Raw genomic sequence first — 19,610 nt, 5'->3', positions numbered from 1 at the left:
GCCACAGCTATATTTGAAGGTAAATTTCAGAATGTAGCAATCATTACTACCACTATATGACTAGACATTAACTACATCTGATTATTCATTCTACATGTCCAAAATCTACAGAACTTTATCAATTCCAATGGCTTTTGAGTAGGAATAGGGTAAAGGTAGGGATGTATATATAAAACAAAGGACAAATACACATGAACTAACGATAGTCTAGTTTATCTATGAGGCTAAACAAAACAGAATTCTAGTCCTCATACTCATTCATTGCTTCATAATAAATCAGGGTAGATAAATGAATAAATTCCTACCCTTGTAGAACTTATATTCTAGTAAAATTTACATTCTAGTAAGGAGAGAGAGATTTAAAAACACACACCTGGAGTCTGTCATACAGAGTAAAGTAAGTCAGAAAGAGAAAAACAAATACCGTATGCTAACACATATGTATGGAATCTAAAAAAAGTAAAATAAAATAAAAATGGTTCTGAAGAACCTAGGGGCAGGACAGGAATAAAGACGGAGAAGTAGAGAATGGACTTGAGGACATGGGGAGGGGGAAGGGTAAGCTGGGACGAAGTGAGAGTGGCATGGACTTATACATACTACCAAATGTCAAATAGATAGCTAGTGGGAAGCAGCCGCATAGCACAGGGAGATCAGCTCGGTGCTCTGTGACCACCTAGAGGGGTGGGATAGGGAGGGTGGGAGGGAGACGCAAGAGGGAGGGGATATGGGGATGTATGTATATGTATAGCTGATTCACTTTGTTATACAGCAGAAACTAACACACCATTGTAAAGCAATTATACTCCAATAAAGGTGTTAAAACACACACACACACACACACACACACACTCACACACACACCTGCCCAACCAAAATAAATAGGTAAAATATACAGTATATCGAAGGATGGTAAATACCATGGGAAGAAAATAAAGTAGATAAGAAGTGCTGCTGGGTGGAGTGGCAGGGGTATGTAGGGCAGGAGCTGTAATTTTAAATAGAGTAGTCAATGGGGACCTCACAGAGAAGACTGTCCTAGTAAAGATCTAGGGAGTAAAGGCCTGAAGACCCTAGTGAAGCCATAAGCCAGGGCGACATTTGTGAGAAGAACATTCCAGAAAGAGAGAAAAATAAACACAAGATCCTGTGGATGGGGTAGGGTGCATGCCTGATAGTTAGAAATAGCAAGGAAGCCAACAGGGTTAGACAGAATAGTAGGAAATAAAGTAAAAAAGGTAAATTTTAAGGATTTAGCCTTCCATTCTAAACAGAAGAAAAATAAGCTCTTTTTTTTTTTTTTTTTTGTAAATAAGATCTCCTCGGCTACTGTATCGAGAAGAGTCTATAGTGGGTCCAAGGGCAGAGGCAAGGAAATCAGCTAAGAAACTATTACAACAAAGTATGGAAAGAATGCTGGCTTGATTCTGAGTGATAGCAGTGGAGGCAAAAAGCGATCAGATTAAGAAGTCATCTGGAAGATACAGCCAACAGGATTTGCACAGACTGACTATCAATGATAACATCAAAGTTTTCTGGTGAAATCAACTGGAAGAGCTGAGTTTGTATGAATTAGCTATACTCTTCCAACTGGACAGGTGGAAGAGTAAGATATTAGGAGTCTGGTTTTGGACACGTTGAGCTTCACACATCTATTAATCATCCAAACTATTAGAGCAGAGGTTCAGGAGAAGAGTCCAGGAAAAACGTACAAGCTGGTAATTTCCAGAGTCTAAATGGCATTTAAAAGTATGGCACTAGGTGATATAACCAAGGAAGTGAGCATAAATAGGAAACACCTGAAAACTGAGCCCTGGGAAGACTCCATTGTTTAGAGGCTGGGAAGATGAGAAGGAAACAAACTGAGGAAGGGCCAGGGAAGAAGTGGAAGAAAAAGGAGAATGTGTTATTCTGGAAGTCAATTAAATAATGTATTTCAAGGAAGAGGAGTAACTAGCTCGGTCAAGTACTGCTGAAAGGTCAAGGCAGAAAAGGCTAGGAATGAACTTCTGGATTTTAGCAGCAGGGGGGTCATAAATAATATTAATAAGAGTAGCTTTGGTGGGGGCTTCCCTGGTGGCGCAGTATAACTGATATAACTGTATAACTGATTCACTTTGTTATAAAGCAGAAACTAACACACCATTGTAAAGCAATTATACTCCAATAAAGATGTTAAAAAAAAAAAAAAAGACATTAGGTAAATACCAAGGAAATCTGAGTAAATTAAGGACTTTAGTTAATAATAATATATCTATATTGATCCATTAATTATAACAAATGTACCATACTAAATAAGATGATAATAATATGAGAAACTGGGTATGGAGTATATGAGAACTCTCTGTACTATCTTTGTGTTTTTTATGTAAATATAAAACTGCTCTAAAAACAAAAAAAAGAACTGCCATTTTAAAAAAAAATTAGAATTAAGCTATGCCAAGTAAAATTTAAAAATTTTAACTTGCCCTTTTTCTTACATTTATTTTCTTTATGCTTCCAATCCACCAATGTTCTTTTTGTTACATTTTTGTCTTATGGTTTTATCCCATAGTTCAGGTATTGTTTTATAATGCACATCCTTACTACATCATGTACATATCACAGAGAAAGTGGATTAGTTGTGTTGTAACACACAAAAACATCACCCTTGGGCAGACTTTTCATACCAGGCACATCTCATAGCCCCATCCTTTGTTGGTTGCCTTTGGGTTCCTATTCCTGACCCAATGGTGTCTGGATGATAGTGTTGACGTAACTCAAAACATGGTGACACATGGTTGCATTTTCACTAGAGGCCCCAGAGATATGGCAGTTATCTGGTAAACCTAACCATCCTAGATCCTGGTTAGGGTAGACTTCAAACCCTCTTTTGTATTGACCCAGCTTTCTTATCTCTTCTCTGGCATATATTCCCTGCAAATACTATGCCAATGTACCCAAGACACTAAATGCTTCTAGAAAAAAAAATTAAATTAACCATATAGATTGGTTAGTTTTATTATGAATTTATTATTGTCAGTATGATATGGACACTCAAATTACTCTGACATTCTCTAATGCCAGCATCCTCATTGGAATTAATACATCCTTCCCATAATGTTCTTTAAATCCTCTGACACACTGTCACACAGATGTTTCTAACATGCTGCCTCTGCTCTCTTGTGAATCTACTGAGTCCACACATGTATGCTCCCTTCTATCTAATCTCAGAAGTTTCTTCGATCCAAGAATAACACCTACCTCCATCTGTGCTTCATCCCCATTCTTTTTCACATCCTTTGAACTTCCCTCCATTAATTATTAGCATGCTATCTGTATTTCCAGCTTCTTCACTTCAACTGGCTCCCAACTTTTAATGCAATTCATGCCTGATCTCTCCCATTTTTATCTTTCTTCTTTTGTACATTAAAAAAAACTCATTGAAGGTGCAGACTAAACATATTGCTGCTATTTTTCTACCTTTCCTGTACTTATAATGTTTCATCAAAACCTACTCTTCCACAACTTATTTTATAAATCCTGTCCTTTCCTCCCAGTTCTCATACTACTTGGCCTCTGCAGCGTTTGTCACTGGTCAGTCCTCTTTTAGTCTTCTCTCCTGAATTTCTCCTCCTCTGTTTCCTTAGTCACCTCTTTTCATGGTCCAGTGGACATTCTTCATCCTTCATCTCATCACTGAAATCAGTGGCTGTTCTCCAATGTCACACTTTCTGCCCCTGTCTCATGTACCTTCTCTTTGGTTGATTTCCTTTGCTTCTATTATCAAGTGTATAGTAATCTCTGAAACACTTATCTCTGGACAAGACTTAGCTTTCCAAGACTTATCTCTGGAAATCCAGATCTGAATACCCATTTCTCTGTTAGGCAGCTCTATTTGGATTTTCCACATGTAACCAAAACTCAGTAAATTTAAAATTTTTATCTCCACCATGCTCTTACCTCTGCTATTCCAGATTTCATCATTATCTTAGACCTAAGCTAAAAATCTATAATTCATATTTCCACAACACCAAGTATGGTCCACCTCTTTATTCACTCCAGAGCAAGCTATTTATGGGCAACATACATTTTAGAATTCTGCTGTCTTGAAATGTCAATTCTATCAATGAAAAAAAAAAAGAAAACTGAGATGACTGATTGAAAATTTAGGGGACTTGTCAGATCAAATGAAAGAATTGAATAAATTAATAACTCTATAATATCATTTAAATGGAATTAGACATAGGAAAAAGTAAAATTGGCACTGGCTTTATCAAATTGACAACGTAACGTGCATAGTTTTGAACTTTCCCAAAATATAGTGAAAGAGTTAAAAATTCTCAGAGTAGAAAAATTATTGAAAGACAAAATAGAAGAAAAACTTTCCTGAACTAATGAGATACATCACGGGGGCTATTATGAACTAGCAACATTAATTAAAAGAACAAAAACACCACAAAAAAAAAAAAAGAGAGAGAGAGAGAATGAGAGAGAGGAACTGAATTTATTTAATGAATATTTAACTTCCAGTCACCATGTTAAATGTTGGGATTACAACAGTGAACACAACGAAGTCCCTGCCTTTATGAGCTTATGTCCTAGCAGTTACTATCAAGGAAATATTTGACCTTTTAAGAAGGTCAATTTGACCTTTAATCTTTCTCAGACTCATTTCCCTTGTATGTAAAACAGGGTTAATAACAGTTACTTTATAGATCTTCAGTCATTTATTTAAAGTATCTTGCAGAATGCCTAGGTGTGTGAATTAGTTATACAACAAATATAAGTCCTTTATTATTAAGATACCACTCCAACACGGCTTCTTACTTCAACACTACCACAATTTTCACTGTTTTCCAGAATTACAGCAACATATGGTGAGCCAGCAGACAGCTGAGAGAATCAAGCTTTCATCCCAGAACCAAACAGCATGTAATTCAAATGACTCAGTCACAGTCCCAAATAACTGACCAAGAAATATGTGATCCAGATTGAATAAAATAAAAAACTGAAAAGTGCTCTATTGTTAGCTGTTCACAGAGACAAAGTAAAAACACAGTGAATGTCAAAAACAAGATCAAAGAGGTCCATGACCAACAAATACAAGTATATATATTAAGAGACTGATAGAAAGTGCTATAATGCTATTTCTAGAATTATATCCAAATATGAACCACTTGGCTTATAGTAGAGAGATTATTTTCTCTTCATTAATTTCAATGCCATTTGAGTCATGCTGGCTGGCAGACCATTTCATTTTTTGTTTACTAAAATTTCTCCACAAACTAGTCAGCAACGCTTTAAATAAAGCCTCTTCTAGGTGACTACAACTGACTTTTTTTCTCTTTATCAGAATATTCACTGAGAATCTCTTGAACAACATGTTAGCTAACACACAGATCTAGAGAGGTACAGGGATTTGAACTCACAAACCAGATGAGACAGGGTATTAACACAAAGAAAACTGACAGTGAGATATGCTAGGTGGCAAATACATCCTAACGACAATATCTGTAGAAGGACATTTATAGACTTCTAATGGTCTAAATGGTGGAGGTCTCATGGAGGAGGTGAATTGGAATCAAGGCCGTAAGCAGAGAAAAGGGGGAGATAGGGCATTCCAAGTAGAGGAAAAGGCACAAGGAAAGATAAACAATGAGTACAGTCACTTGGCTAGTTCTGTAGGAAAGTAATCAGAGAGAATATCACAGAGGTGGAGAGGGGCCCACTGTAGAGAACCTTGAACACTGCAACTCAATACTATCCGACATTTATTGAGCATCTTCTATGTATCAAGTACTGAACAAGGTAGGAGACAGTAGTCACAGGTAAATATAACAGGAGACTTCAAAGATATTACAATCCAGAATGAGAGACATGAAAAAACAAGTAATGATAAAACAATGAGGAAGGAAATTAGAACTAAATAGGTATACAATAAGTAATTGTGCAGTAGGGACACAGCTGGGATGTATTCCTTCCATGGAATTAGAATAAATATTTGTTTTGGAAAATTATTTATCTAAATGGGGAATGGAAGGTATAATAAGGGGGTAAATCTTTGATAAGAATCCACTTCAAATCTTCAACCTTAAAACTCAGCTTAAGAAACGTTTTCGTAGCTCTTGTGAGTTTTCCATAGGTTGCTTATTCACTTCCAAAAACCAAATGGAATGTTATCTCTTTGGCTCATAACAGAAGAGTTACATTTCTTGGATGACTCTTCAAGAACCCTGCCTTAGAGTGTTCAAAGAACAGGGTTCAAATCCCTGCTTGTTATGTGACCCTGAGCAAGTCATGCACTCTAAGTTTTCATTTCCTTCTCTATAAGCTGGGGAAATTATCTTACAGGTTTGCTACAGAAAATAAAGGAGACAAAATTAGTACAAACACAAAGCAGAGGGCTCGAGTTATGAAAGACAACAGTATTTATTTCCTCTGTTGACAGCAACCTTCATATTTCAGCATAAACAGTTTTTTTTTTGTTTTACATTTATGGAGATAGCTCTTTAAATGCCATTTCTAAGATCTCAGAAATGTAATAATTCCAATATTGCAAATGTTGCAATGTATCAAGATAAAATCTAATATTTTTAAACCAATCTGAAATTGTTACAGGTAGAAAAGAAAATTTCATACACCAAACTCATAATTATATAAATGTAATGTAATTAAATGACATACTTTTCAAATATGTGATACATAATGGTTTGGTTATACCATACTTATGAAATAAGGTTCCTGAAAAGTTGTTTACACAATAAGTTCATAAGTTAAATAATATTTTTGCCCATGAAAATTTTATATTTATAAGAACTTCAAGGTCAAATTAATGGAAGAGAGAACTACTAAGTATAAATAGGAACCAGGAAATTCACTTATCCAACAAATATTTGTTGAAAGCCCATTTAGTGCCTGGTACTACACACCATGCTTTAAAATTTCTCCTTTGTCATGGGACATAAAACTTAAGAAATAAATAAAAATAATTATATGGAATTTGCTGGGAAGTAGTTGAGAATGAAGACTATAGGAAAGAAGTGCAGTTGAGGTACTATTTTCAGGATAGTAAGAACAAAGCACAGTTCTGATTCAAAAGGGAGAGAAGCAGATATTGGCAACTGAGACCAGTTTCTCAATTTTGCTGAAAACATTCCTTTTGAATCCTACTGAAGGGAATGATCCATTCCTACCTTATCCAATTTAAAAATACACATGCTCAACTATCTGGTTTGGTTTAAGGAAAATGTACTTTCTTTACACTGAAGAAAAATTTAGAAGAAATTCCAAAATAATGCAATGAAAATGATAAGTAATTCCTAAGTATGTCCATCTTTAGGGGGTAGGGGGAAATTCCTCCCTTCTTAGAACACTCTTCAATGCACTTATATAAATAACTTGTTTAATCCTCACAACGACCCTATGTGGTATTTTTATTACCTACACTTTACAAGAGAGGAAACTGAAGCAAAGTCAAACAGCTATTAAGTCGTAGGGGTCCCAGGCCAGTGAACTATGAGAGATCCATGGCAGAAAAAAGTGGAAAATTCCCACAGCCCAGGCCTCACAGGATGCCTATGAGGGAAGTTCCACAGAAGATGCGCTAACAATCTGATTTACTAACAACCCAATGAAAAGAGCCAAGGAACAAACTGACAAACTGTTCCCAAGGAAGAAATAAAATATCCCCCAATTAATTTTATGATGTGATCATAACATTGCTACCAAACCACTCAAGAAAAGTAGAAGAAAGGTAATTAGAGACCACTCTTACTAGTGAGCATATGTGAGAAAATATCTTAAATAAAATATTAACAAATTAAATTTAGTGATGTTCAAAAAAAGAATACAACATGATTACATGACACATTTGTACATTCAAAGAATACAAGAATGGGTTATCAATAGAAAATCTATTAATTCACTATAGAAAAATCATTATCAACTCAATAGATGCTGAAAAAATTATTCAATAACATCCAACATCCACTCATAATTAAAAAATATACATACTTTGCAAACAAGGAATTTCAAAGGGAACTTCCTTAACTTGCTAAAGGATATCTAACAAAAATCTACTGCAAATAACATTCATAGGTGTGAAAGCTTCGACATGATCTTATCAAAGACAGGATCAAGACAACACAGTATTAGTTCATGCTGCAGCATATCAGGCTGCATTGCAAGAGCAAATTAAGTTTGAAACTTAGTGGCTTAACATAATAAAGGTTCATTTTTCCCTGTGCTTTATGGTAATATAGGTTAGCAAGAGAATCACACTTCACAAAATTGCCCAAGGACCCAGGCTGATGAGACAGGCTGAACAACTTATAGCTGTACCATCTAGAACATGAGACCTCATTATCACTATAACAAGAGAGAGTTCATATCAATTCTTCTATGCTGCACCCTGGAAGGGATCCACAGAATTTACATGTAGAGTCCATTGGCTGGAACTAGGCCCCATACACCTGCAAGAGGGCTTGAAAATATGGGAGAGGACATGAGTAGCCAATAAGCAATAAATGTCTCTGCCACATCCTGATCACCACTTTTATTTAAGAATGTATTGAAAATCCTAGTAAGTCAAGACAAATAAATAATTTGAAAGGCAGAAATAAAATTCATTGTTTGTTGAGGATATGGTTTCCTCTATTAAAAAAATTCAAGAATATCTAAGACAAGAATGTTATACAACAATGTATTGCAGACCCATACATCAGTAAAACACATAAAAATGTAATTTTACATAACAGACCACTTACAATGGAAACCAAAACTATAAGGTTTCTCGGAATAAATCTACCAATGTGTTAACACATTAGTGGAAAAGTGTATGTAACCTTAGTAAGACATGTAAGAACTGAGACCACCTACATTCACATGGCTTAGCTAACAGAACAAAAAAACTGAGGCCCACCCACCTCAGCATGACTTTATCATGAGTTCCGGGAAATTCTTGCCAGGAAAATAATGCTATAAACCAGTAAATAGCTTCATTATTTGCTTCAGGACCTTCCCATAAATCATTTGCCTGAACAGCAGTCTGCTCAGTCATCAATCAGCTCCCTTCTCAAAACAACAAATTCTTAATCTGGGCAAACAGTCCCCTTCTCAGGACAAATCACTCAATAGGACAAATCCCTTCCCTATCAAATACCTGTTTATTTACCAAGACTTGCTTTAAGACTCTAACCTCTGTGTCCATTAATCCTAGACTTTTATATCACAAACTCTGCTAATTAGATTCCCTCATTAAAAGCCCTACCTTAAACTACTGAAGCCCAGACCCCAAAACTCTATAAATATCTACCGTTAACCTTTCAGAGATACTACAAAGACTGTAAAGGTGGTGCTCTACCTTACTGCATAATCATAAGCCCTGCTTTGCTTGGTATCAACAGATCATTCAGTTATCATGGTGGTCCTTTGGTGAGTTGGCAGTTGACAACCCTGGAAGTCCAATAAGATCCAAACAGACCCTCCTGGCTGCCACATCTAAGACGCTCAACTTAAATAGAAATAGCTTTTTCCTCTGAGACACTTGGGCCTCCCTCCTGGGGGTCTCTCTAACTACAATGGTGCTGTAAGTGAATCTTCCTGTTGAAGCTGGACTCTGCTCTCCTTTTGTTAAGGCTCCCAAATGCTGAGTTACTTTGTCTTGTAGGAATGCAGAGCCCTTGTCATTATTTGGTCAAATTTGAAAACTTGTAACCCAGGCGGAAATCTATCTTATTACTAACAATACTAATATGTCTCTCTCTCTTTGCCACTTTTTGCTCTGAGTCTGTAAGAGGAAGTTCATAGAGAAGTAACAGGCATTAGCTACTAAAGCTATCCTGGAGCCAGACCTAAGGATTGACAGGTTCAGATGTTCTCATTATACCATTTTAAAATCCTTAGTAGAAACTTTGCCCTGGGCCACTTGTCAGAATATCATAAAAACTTTCCTCAGTTTCGTCTTTTTTTTTTTTTTTGCCATGGGAGAAAACGCCTCTGAGAGAAATCACTACCAAACCTTCCATCTTCCTAGAATTACAGATTTATCAGGTCTCCAATTTAAGAAACCAACCACTAAGTTGGGGCCCAAGACATAAGGTGTACAAGCAACATACTGACCGACACTGCCAGACTCTTATACCTGTGTTTCAGGTTAGGCCCATGCCCCCTCCAAGTTAGATTCAAATTTTCCATCATCTTACATATATTTATACTATAATTTAAAATTTTACACTTATTGTTCCAAATAGCATAATTTCACTAAGCATATTTTAGAATTACAGTGGCCACTTTGGACGGTTTTTTATATGAACAAAACTGTTCATGTGAAAGATGCATTAGAATAAAAGGGAGCAAAATCCTACACATCCAATGGTCTGCACTTCTTAACTGGCCTAACAAAACTTCCAAAATATTTTTGAGTCCACGAATTGCTTCCATAAAAGATTTGCTGGCCAAGGTAAATTTTTAAAAATGTGAAAATGTAAAACTATGTCTTGTTTAGATACCCTCACATCCCATTGAGAGAAATGGCTTTTATCCCACTATTTCTTATTTCCTGTCCTATGCTCCTCCATTACCTCAGATCTCTATCCTTCTTTCTGTCTGCTTTCATTCCCATCTGACCTGCCAGAAACAAAAGCTCAATGACTTCTTAAAATTAAATCCCCTTCAGAATACATCAAGTGCCATACGGTTGATTTTTAAGCTCTGGTCTGTTTCTGAGCTGAATAGTCAGACACTCTCCAGCATCTAAACAAGATAACCAGGAATTTGCAGCAGAATTTAGAGTTCTGTGAACTTTAAACTAGCCTTTGCACGTTTCCTATCCCAATAAATGGTGTCATCAAACACTGAGTTGTGAAAATTAGAAATATAAGAGTCATTCTTAACATTGCATGGCTAAGCCCCTTCCAATGCTCTCTGCTTTCAAAGTTTTCCTGCCTATTTTTGCCTAGTTCCTGAAATTAAAAAAAAAAAATGCCTGGAGATATTTTTATTGAGATTTTGTTAATTTTTGAATTACCCTACATAGAAGAATATCTCTATGATATTGACACTCTTTCTCTAGGAGAACATAGTATATCTTTTCCATTTGTCAAGTCTACTTTTCTGTCAACATTAATCCTAAATGTCTGTGTAATATCTCCACTGCAATCGACCTCCATTACTATCACCCCAATCCAAACCATCATCATTTCTCACATTGACTATTCAATAGCCTACTAACTTGTATATTACTATCCATTCTTTTCCTAGTCCATACTACAATCAAGAGTAATATTTGCAAAGTACAAATCCAACTGTATCATCTTGTTGTTTAAAATAATTCCATTTGCTTCCCATTGTACCTAGGATAACTATCAAAATTCCTAACATGGCGAAAAAGATGTGATCCCTATCTACTACTCCAGCCTCAATTTATATCATGCACCTACCCATGTCTTTCACTCCTAGCAACACTGGTCTTTTAGTTGCCTAGCCACTGAACCTTTATAAATGCTACTTCCCCTTTTCCCTTGCACATGTCCTTCCCTCCTTTTCACACAGTAAATTCTTATTCACTTTCAGAGCTCAAGAGCAATCACCAGTCCTCAAGATCCTTTCTCCATTCTCCTTCACCAGATCAAATCCTCCTAATATATAACTAGTCCAAGCTAGCATGCATGTCCCCCATGATATTTATCACAGTTCCAAGTATATATTGATTTTTGTGATTTTATTATTACCTATCTCCCTCATCATCATGAAATATCCATGAATTCAGGCAGAGATAGTTTCTAGTTTTGCTAATTTTTTATTTCTAGCATAATAGAGTTTCAGTCATATCATCTTTCCTAACGGTAAGAGAGAAGTTGGGAGTGGAGAGGGACAAGGCATTCTAGATGTGACAGAAGAAATGACTAGCTTTCCATCACAATTCATCTTTCCCTCCTCCAGAGCAGAATTACTGCTGAGAAGCAATCCTTGCATCTAGGTGTGGCCATCTGATTAGTTCTTGGCAAACAGAGTGTAGGTAAAAATGTTATGTGTCAAATCCAGGCCAAGGTTTTTAAGAAAGAGATATGCCTCTTCAGGTTCTCCTTCATTTTCCACCATGTGAAGAGGACAGCAAAGCTCTAGAGTAAGGCAAAGGCACAGAATGGGGTCACTGCACGGAAAAATAGTATGCAGATTAGAGGCACCCTAAATTAACTATTATGTGAATAAAAACTAAATTTCTATTATATTAACCTTCTGAAGTTTGTAGGTTTATTTCTATAGCAAATAGCATTACCCCAAACAATTCAGAAATCAGTATCTTACTGTACTGGTCTTAACATAGACCTAAATATGCATTGGCCTGTAAGTCAGGAGCAGGAAGCAAGGGAATGGATACTTGAGGATTGAAAATTTAAGATCCAATAATGCAGTAGCAAAATAAAACTGTGGCCTGCAACAGCTTGGAAGATAGACCACATAACTTTCAAGCTTATTACCTCTAGGAAAATAGCTGCAAAGGGCAAGAGATGTAGTGTGTGTTGACTTTTACTTATACTGAGCAAGGGATTTCAAGAATGACAAGCTCAGGAGAGATTGATTTAAGAGCAGAAATGAAATAGTATAGAAAGATTTTAGTAATCGAGGGCCTCTCAGGGCCAGGAAAAGTGAGTGTCAACTGCGTGTGGACACAAAATGTAGAAGGTTAAGACAGAAAAAGGCTTTGAGCTTTGAACAAAGGGCCATTAAAACTTTTTAAACAGAGAAACGAAATCCTAAGACAAAAATCAGATTGAGGAGGTTGCTTCCCATAAGCAGCCTACTTCAAAGGGCCTCAAGGTAAGCCATTAAAAGGCATAAGAACTAAAGAAATAAATCAGACTTTAGAATTATATTTAGAGGGAAAAAAACAACTTTGTGTGTATTTACTGAAACATTAAACTGACTGGAAGCAAATAAATGAGAAGTTGATACTTGCCTAAGTCTATATTGCCTAAGAAATCAAGAACCTGGCCTTTAAGAGCCTAAGTCTATAAAATAGCTCTCAGGCCCCAAAACTTTTAACAGCAGGAAGTGGGCTAGAAAACTATGCAGTCCCAAGAGATCAAATCCTCCAAACCCATTTCAGAGAGGATAGCTCACTGCCACGTAGGATAATAAATGGACATTTATTATCTACCTTAGCTGCAGGGTAGAGTCAGGGCCCATGGAGAGTAAGGTCTAAGAAAGGACATTCCTCTACTATCAGGGCAGCGGGGCACCTGCCTGTTAGGGTCACAAAGCTTGCCCAGCAGCATTTATCATTGCTGTAGACTAGTAACTGCTCTTCCTTCTCTATTTCTCCCTTTTGCAAATAAGAGCACCATTTTTTTTCCAGTTATCCTATCCCTGCTCTAACAAGACATACCAGAAATGAGGTTCAGGTAGGGTGAGAAGGTGAAGGAGGGGAGAAGTAACTTGTCTTGGTTCACAGGTCACTGGATCACAGGGAGTCTATCTGGATCTGGCTCATCCAACACTCAAAGATCCTGAACTTCAAGCTAGATTCAAGTGGAACTTGAATGATGGAACTTCAAGTGATTTTCCTGGAAGAGGACAAGAGTATGTTGTGTGTGAGGGAAGAAAGGGATATTTGGTGGCCAGACGGGCAGACTATGACAGATATGGTCAGTGGTCTACTAAAATCTATGGCCCCTCTTCAGCGGGAAACAGCTGCCTAACTAGGATCTCTATTTGCTAGCCACTTTCCTCATCTTGCTTCTAGATGGGACTAGTTCTTGTCAATGGAATATAAGAAGTGACTTAATTCACTTCCAGGCTTTTTTTTTTTTAAATTAATTAATTAATTTTTGGCTGCGTTGGGTCATTCATTTGAATGTCTAGCAATGAAAGGACAAAGAAACAGGGAACAATAAAGATATAGGGAGGCAGGTTGAGAGGTGTGCTCTTTTTCTGGAACTTTGTATTTATAGAACAGCTGATTATAATGCATCCAGGGTGAAGAGAGGTGACTTTGGCCAAAAGAACAGCTAACGACCAAGTAACTAGAAATCTTAAAGAGGGAGGCGGCAGATATAATAGGTATGAAGGAGTAGGAAAAATAGAAAATAAACATGTTAAATAGCCATTATCTCTCAATATATGCCCTCCACTCAAGCCAGACCAGTAGTTTCCCCCCCCCGCCTCCAGGACAATGTACTTATTCTAAACTCCAAGGCTTTTTCATGTTGTTTTCCTTTTAAGATATTCTTCTCTCTCTTCCCTTGCCTCTGCAGAATATATTTCTCAACAGAACTCAGGCCAAGTCCCACTTTTCTAAAAAATTTTTGCAAGCACTCCTAGTTTCATAACTCTTCTCCTTGTAGAAATCCTATAGTGTTCCACTACCAGTTATTATATGCCTATAAGAAAATAGCCCTTTATTTTTTTCATACAAAAGACAGCGCTGTTCAATGTTGCATATGTATTTCTGTGAAAATCTACCTCTTCGATACAGAAATAATCCTGTGAGCTCACTTACCACCCACAGCCTTACAAAGGTAGTATGAATGATCAACTTCTACTCTAACTCTAAAAGTGAAGAATACAGAGGTGAGGGTGGGTGGGTATTAAAGATAAATAGAAGTGAAGCTCTTTTAAAGAATTCATTTAGAAAAGAGGATTCTAAATATATCACCTACCTTTAAATGGACCAGTCAATGTAGAATTGGATTATAGTTACCTTAGGATAAAGATTAGTGTCCTAAAAACTTTATACCTTTCTCTCCATTCTATACTTTTGTATATTTGGTTTACTTGTTTTCTCTTCATAATCCACTCACACAACACACATATTTTAGGAATCCACACTGTATATCAGACAATATCTAGCAATTGTCAATAAGCAAGATCAATAAGATCCTTGCCATTCTGGAACTTACAGATTAGTTAAAAAAAATAAAGATGCAAATAAAGAAGAAAATAAATAAAACTTGTGAAACATGACTTGAAGATAGGCTTGTCCCGTAGGTATTACAACTAAGGTAGCTTCCCTGGGCCCCATGCAAGACAACAAACATTATGCTTCTTGACACGTGTGTGTGCGTGCGCATGCATGCACATATATATTACACAGATCAGTACCCATGTATGTGTTTGAATAAGTTCCACATAATAGGGTAGGTCTGCACCAGGGGAATTATGCCAGGCCCACACTCCTCTAGGGACAGCCTTAAGCAAGGGCATGACCCTATACAAACGCTATACAAGGAACGGCTGTATTCAAGTGCTGTATCCACGTCTATACTAGTAGTTCTCAAATGCCAATCCTTGGGTAGACAGCAAAATAGTTGCATAAGAATCACCTGGAAACTTGTTTAAAATAAAAATTTCTAGTCTACAGTCTCAACAATTTTAATTTAGTAGGCCTGGAATAAACTTATATAAAGTTCCGCCTCGACAATTCTGACACTCTGGTAGATCTGGCCCCTTATTCACACGGTGCCTTGACTTGTTACTTAACTGTTCCATATTTCTTTTATCACAATCAAAGCATGGCAAAGAGCTATGCTGTTCAGTGCCAGTAAGCATGGGATAAATTGTTTCCAAGTAAATAAACAAAGGTATTATAAGGAATGCTATGTTTTTTGTTTTGTTTTGTTTTCCCAACTATGATGCCTCTTCTTATTAAGAAGCTTACACTTAGGGACAGAAAAGAAAAACTCTGGGGCAGTACTTCTCAAAATGTAGAACATGAACTACTAGTGGTATAGCAGATAACTTAGTATGGTACCCAAAATGAATTTAGATGATACACAAGATTATTTTACATAGCACATGGACATACACTAAAAGATACTGAATTCCAAAAGAAAAAATATATTTTCTTTTCAATTCTCTTTCAATCAGAAATCTTCAGTTAGCTATTGGTATGTCTCCTATACCTGTCTATGATTGCTTATCTCATTTTAAGAAAAAGAGAACATGTCTCAGAGCCTTTGGAGAACAATAGTTTTCTAGCCAGAATTTAGTAACGTTGTTTTGTTTTTGCTGTATTTTTAAGGCTATCATCCATTTAAAGTATATGATACTGATTTTTCATTTACACTGGTGTAATAAATAAAAACAAGGTGAATTTTTAAAAGACAGCATAAATTACATGCAGGTATTGTAAAAATTATGAGGATGCTCTATGAATGACTGAAATTTAGAAATACTACTGTGTGAGGTATCACTAAAAGTAGCAACCAATTTCTCTCTGTCTCTGTCTCTCTCTCACAGACACACACACGCACATATACACATACACAAACAAGTAATGAACAATCAAAAGTCACAAAACATTTGTAGCAAGACACTCAATGAAAAGTCTATCCTACCACCTGACAACATAGACAAAATAATGACATTCCATAATATGACAATTATTGTTTGTATATTTCTTGACTAAATGAATATGATAATATCTGACCATACATATAAGAAATTTACTAATGCTCTAATCTGAAAGCCAGGATAATTATTGTTCTGCAATTTATACTACATACCTTATAATCCTTGGGTCGGTAGCAGCCAAGATGAGAATGATCTAAACAAGGATGTACAAAAGAAACTATAAATATTTCCTATCAAAAAGAAGAAATTTGTCTTCATCTTTGATTTCTCCTACAATCACTCTGTTTCTACGATTATAATTCATACAGCAGTTTTCAGAAATATCTTAAAAATCCTTCAGTAATGTTACAAAGATGATAAGCAACAAGTTAAAATCTGTATCAGTTCTTCAGCAATTAAGTGATTTCAAATAGTATTTTCATTAGAGTAGGAGATAACTGATACAGGCCAGATTAATTATTAGTTGATAAACCAATATGTCTACATGAAATGGATAATTTTTAGTTGACAAACCAGTTTATGATGAAATGTAATTTGAATATATAGATTTGATAGATACTGCCAAACTCCATGTGTTCCTAATCTTGGAGTCCATGCTTGAATTAAGTGAGTGTAATGGAAACAGGACCAGCTTTAGAGGGCGGGAGCATACTGTCCTGTAGTGTACAGATCTTGCTGACAAATAGATGTGCATTACAGTTCAGGCTCCAGCAAATCCAATATGGCCCTGGGCACATTATCTAATCTTTCTAAGTCTCAGATTCCTCAATTTTCTAATGCAGGTGTCCCCAAGCCCCAGGCCACAGACTGGTACCAGTCCTTGGCCTGTTAGGAACCAGGCCGCACAGCAGGAGAGGTGAGCAGCGGGTGAGTGAGCAAAGCTTCATCTGCCACTCCCTATTGCTCCCCATTACCACCTGAACCATCCCCCTTCCCCACCCCCCCACCCGGTGGAAAAACTGTCTTCCACGAAACCAGTCCCTGGTGCCAAAAAGGCTGGGGACCACTGGTCTAATGTACCTCTTTCGTAATATTGTTTTAAAGATTACATTAGATATTACATGTAAGGCAATACAATAAATGTTAACTATTATTACTAACAGCATTATCAACATCATTACTATTGAAATCTAAGTCAAACAAGGCCAGGTTCAACTTCCACCACTTATCATACATGTTAGTTTGGTCAAGTTATACAATTAATCTGTTTTTCATTCCTCATTTTAAGAGTATGAAGACAATGCTTACCTTACCTCAGAGAGTTATAGTGATGATTAAATTATACAATTTATAAAAGTACCTAGCATAGCATCTACAACAGTGGACTATAAAGCTATTCCAAATCTCTCCCTAAGACAAAGACCACTACATTGTAGATGCAGATTTGGGGTTTTACTCATTACTTGAAGGAGTCAAGTTTTAAGTATTATAATCTCTGTTATATTGATAGATAAGAAAATCAGAACCATAATTTGCAATTCTACTTCTTTACTAATACATTCCAGTCAAAAACATTCTAACATTCTATATTTTACCTTCCCAAACCACCTTGTACAGAAAAAAAAAAATGCTATATGGATAGAGACCCAGGATAGTCTATATTTAGTCAATTAGCTTTCATTTATAGCACAAGATGTTTTTTCTCCAAGTGTCCTGAGCCATTGTAAGAGGGTAGCTGAATCGTTAATGTCTTTCACACAAGGTCAACTTCACCATTTAATTCAGTAAGATCCAACTTACTTCAACTGCTTTTCAAAATTCAAAATAAAAGTAACTCCCAACCTAACTCCTCTTCTGTAAAGTCTAATGTACAACATGGCCACAAGTAGCAGAAGAAATAAAAGAATGATAAGGACACACTGAGTCTAATTCTCCAAACATGCTAACTTTGAAAATTAAGGTAATAATTTCTATACATAATATATATTCTTTCTTGTAGCTAATATAATATTCAAAATATCAATATATTAAAACACAGGAATGTCTTCTGCTCTCCACAAACCATTTATAAACTTATCCTAATTCAGACAAATTTATATAATTTTCTTTCACTTTTATAAATTAAGCTATTACTTTGATCTGAGGTTTCCTAATGTTCACATTTAATCACCTTTACCAACAATTAGGTACTTAACTATATTCTAAATGCAGGAGATAGAGGAGATAAAAGCCACGACCCATGGTTGTGAAGTGCTTATAATTTACTTTAGTTAAGTTATAGGAAGTTGAATAACAGCAGCATAAAAGAACAGGCTAAATCAGAATGGTATAGGCAATTAATGCTATTAAAAAGTCATATCAGAGATCGATCTCTCAAAGTTGAAGGCCATCAGGAAAAACTTCCTAAAGGAGGAAAAAGTTGAGCTGGGTCTTAATGAATGGGTTACACTTAAGAAAAGTATGAAGATAAAGAGCTAATTTAGATCGTGTGTGTGTGTGTGTGTGTGTGTGTGTGTGTGCACGCGCATGCACGTCCACGACCTTGAACAACTTACTCTACTTCCTTAAATCTCAGATTTCTTCATCTGTAAAATGAGGATAAATAATAGCATCTAAAATTCTTGAGGTTACTATGAGTAATTAATCAATGAAATATTAAGCATTTAGAATAGTGGCTAGCAGAAAACAATAATATTAGTTATTATTTGATTCTCCAATAATCTCATGAAATCAGTGTTACAAACTGAATATTTGTGTCCTCCCAAAATTCATATGTTGAGGCCCTACCCCTCAAAGTGATGGTATTTGGAAATGAGACCCTTAGGTGGTAATTAGGGTTAGATGAGGTCATGAGGGTGGGGCCGCATAATGGAAAGAGTGCCCTTATAAGAAGAGACAGTCAGATCTTGCACTTGAGCTCTGGTGTGCTCACTCATTCACTCATGCTCTCTCTCCCTTTTTATTCTAAAAATAGATATTAGTGATTTCACAACTGTGCAAATTTATTAAAAATTATTTAATTGTAAACTTATAACAAGTGAATTTTATGATATATAAATTATACCTCAATAAAGCTGTTAAAAATCTTTTATAAATAATAGAGAATTAAAGAAACTAAAAAAGGAGTTCCTAAAAATGCCACTCTGTAAAACAAGGAGGCACACAAACAAATGAGATATTTTGCTGATAAGTATATACATGATGACTACATGCATTTTATTCAGAAAAGATGAAAATATTACCATTTATTGCTACCTACTCAAGATATGACCTATTAAGATTTGGGATGTTATTTCCAATTTATTTGACATAAAAATAATAACCATCTAACAAAG

At 36.0% G+C, this 19,610-nt stretch overlaps 1 protein-coding gene across 7 annotated transcripts in view; it reads right to left on the bottom strand.

The window, feature by feature from the left end:
• SPATA6 (spermatogenesis associated 6) overlaps nucleotides 1–19,610 on the bottom strand; it is a 152,280-nt gene that overhangs the window by 58,368 nt on the left and 74,302 nt on the right. For all 7 annotated transcript variants that reach the window (XM_082430060.1, XM_082430059.1, XM_082430057.1 and 4 more), the window contains one exon: nucleotides 16,488–16,528. In XM_082430060.1, the coding sequence (XP_082286186.1) occupies nucleotides 16,488–16,528 (41 nt within the window). The remainder of the gene's footprint in view (nucleotides 1–16,487; nucleotides 16,529–19,610) is intronic.

Source organism: Balaenoptera physalus (assembly GCF_965194825.1).
Source record: "Balaenoptera physalus genome assembly, chromosome: 1".
NCBI lineage: Eukaryota > Metazoa > Chordata > Mammalia > Artiodactyla > Balaenopteridae > Balaenoptera > Balaenoptera physalus.
The sequence above is the reverse complement of the archived record's forward strand: the minus strand, read 5'-3'. Positions and strand labels throughout refer to the sequence as shown.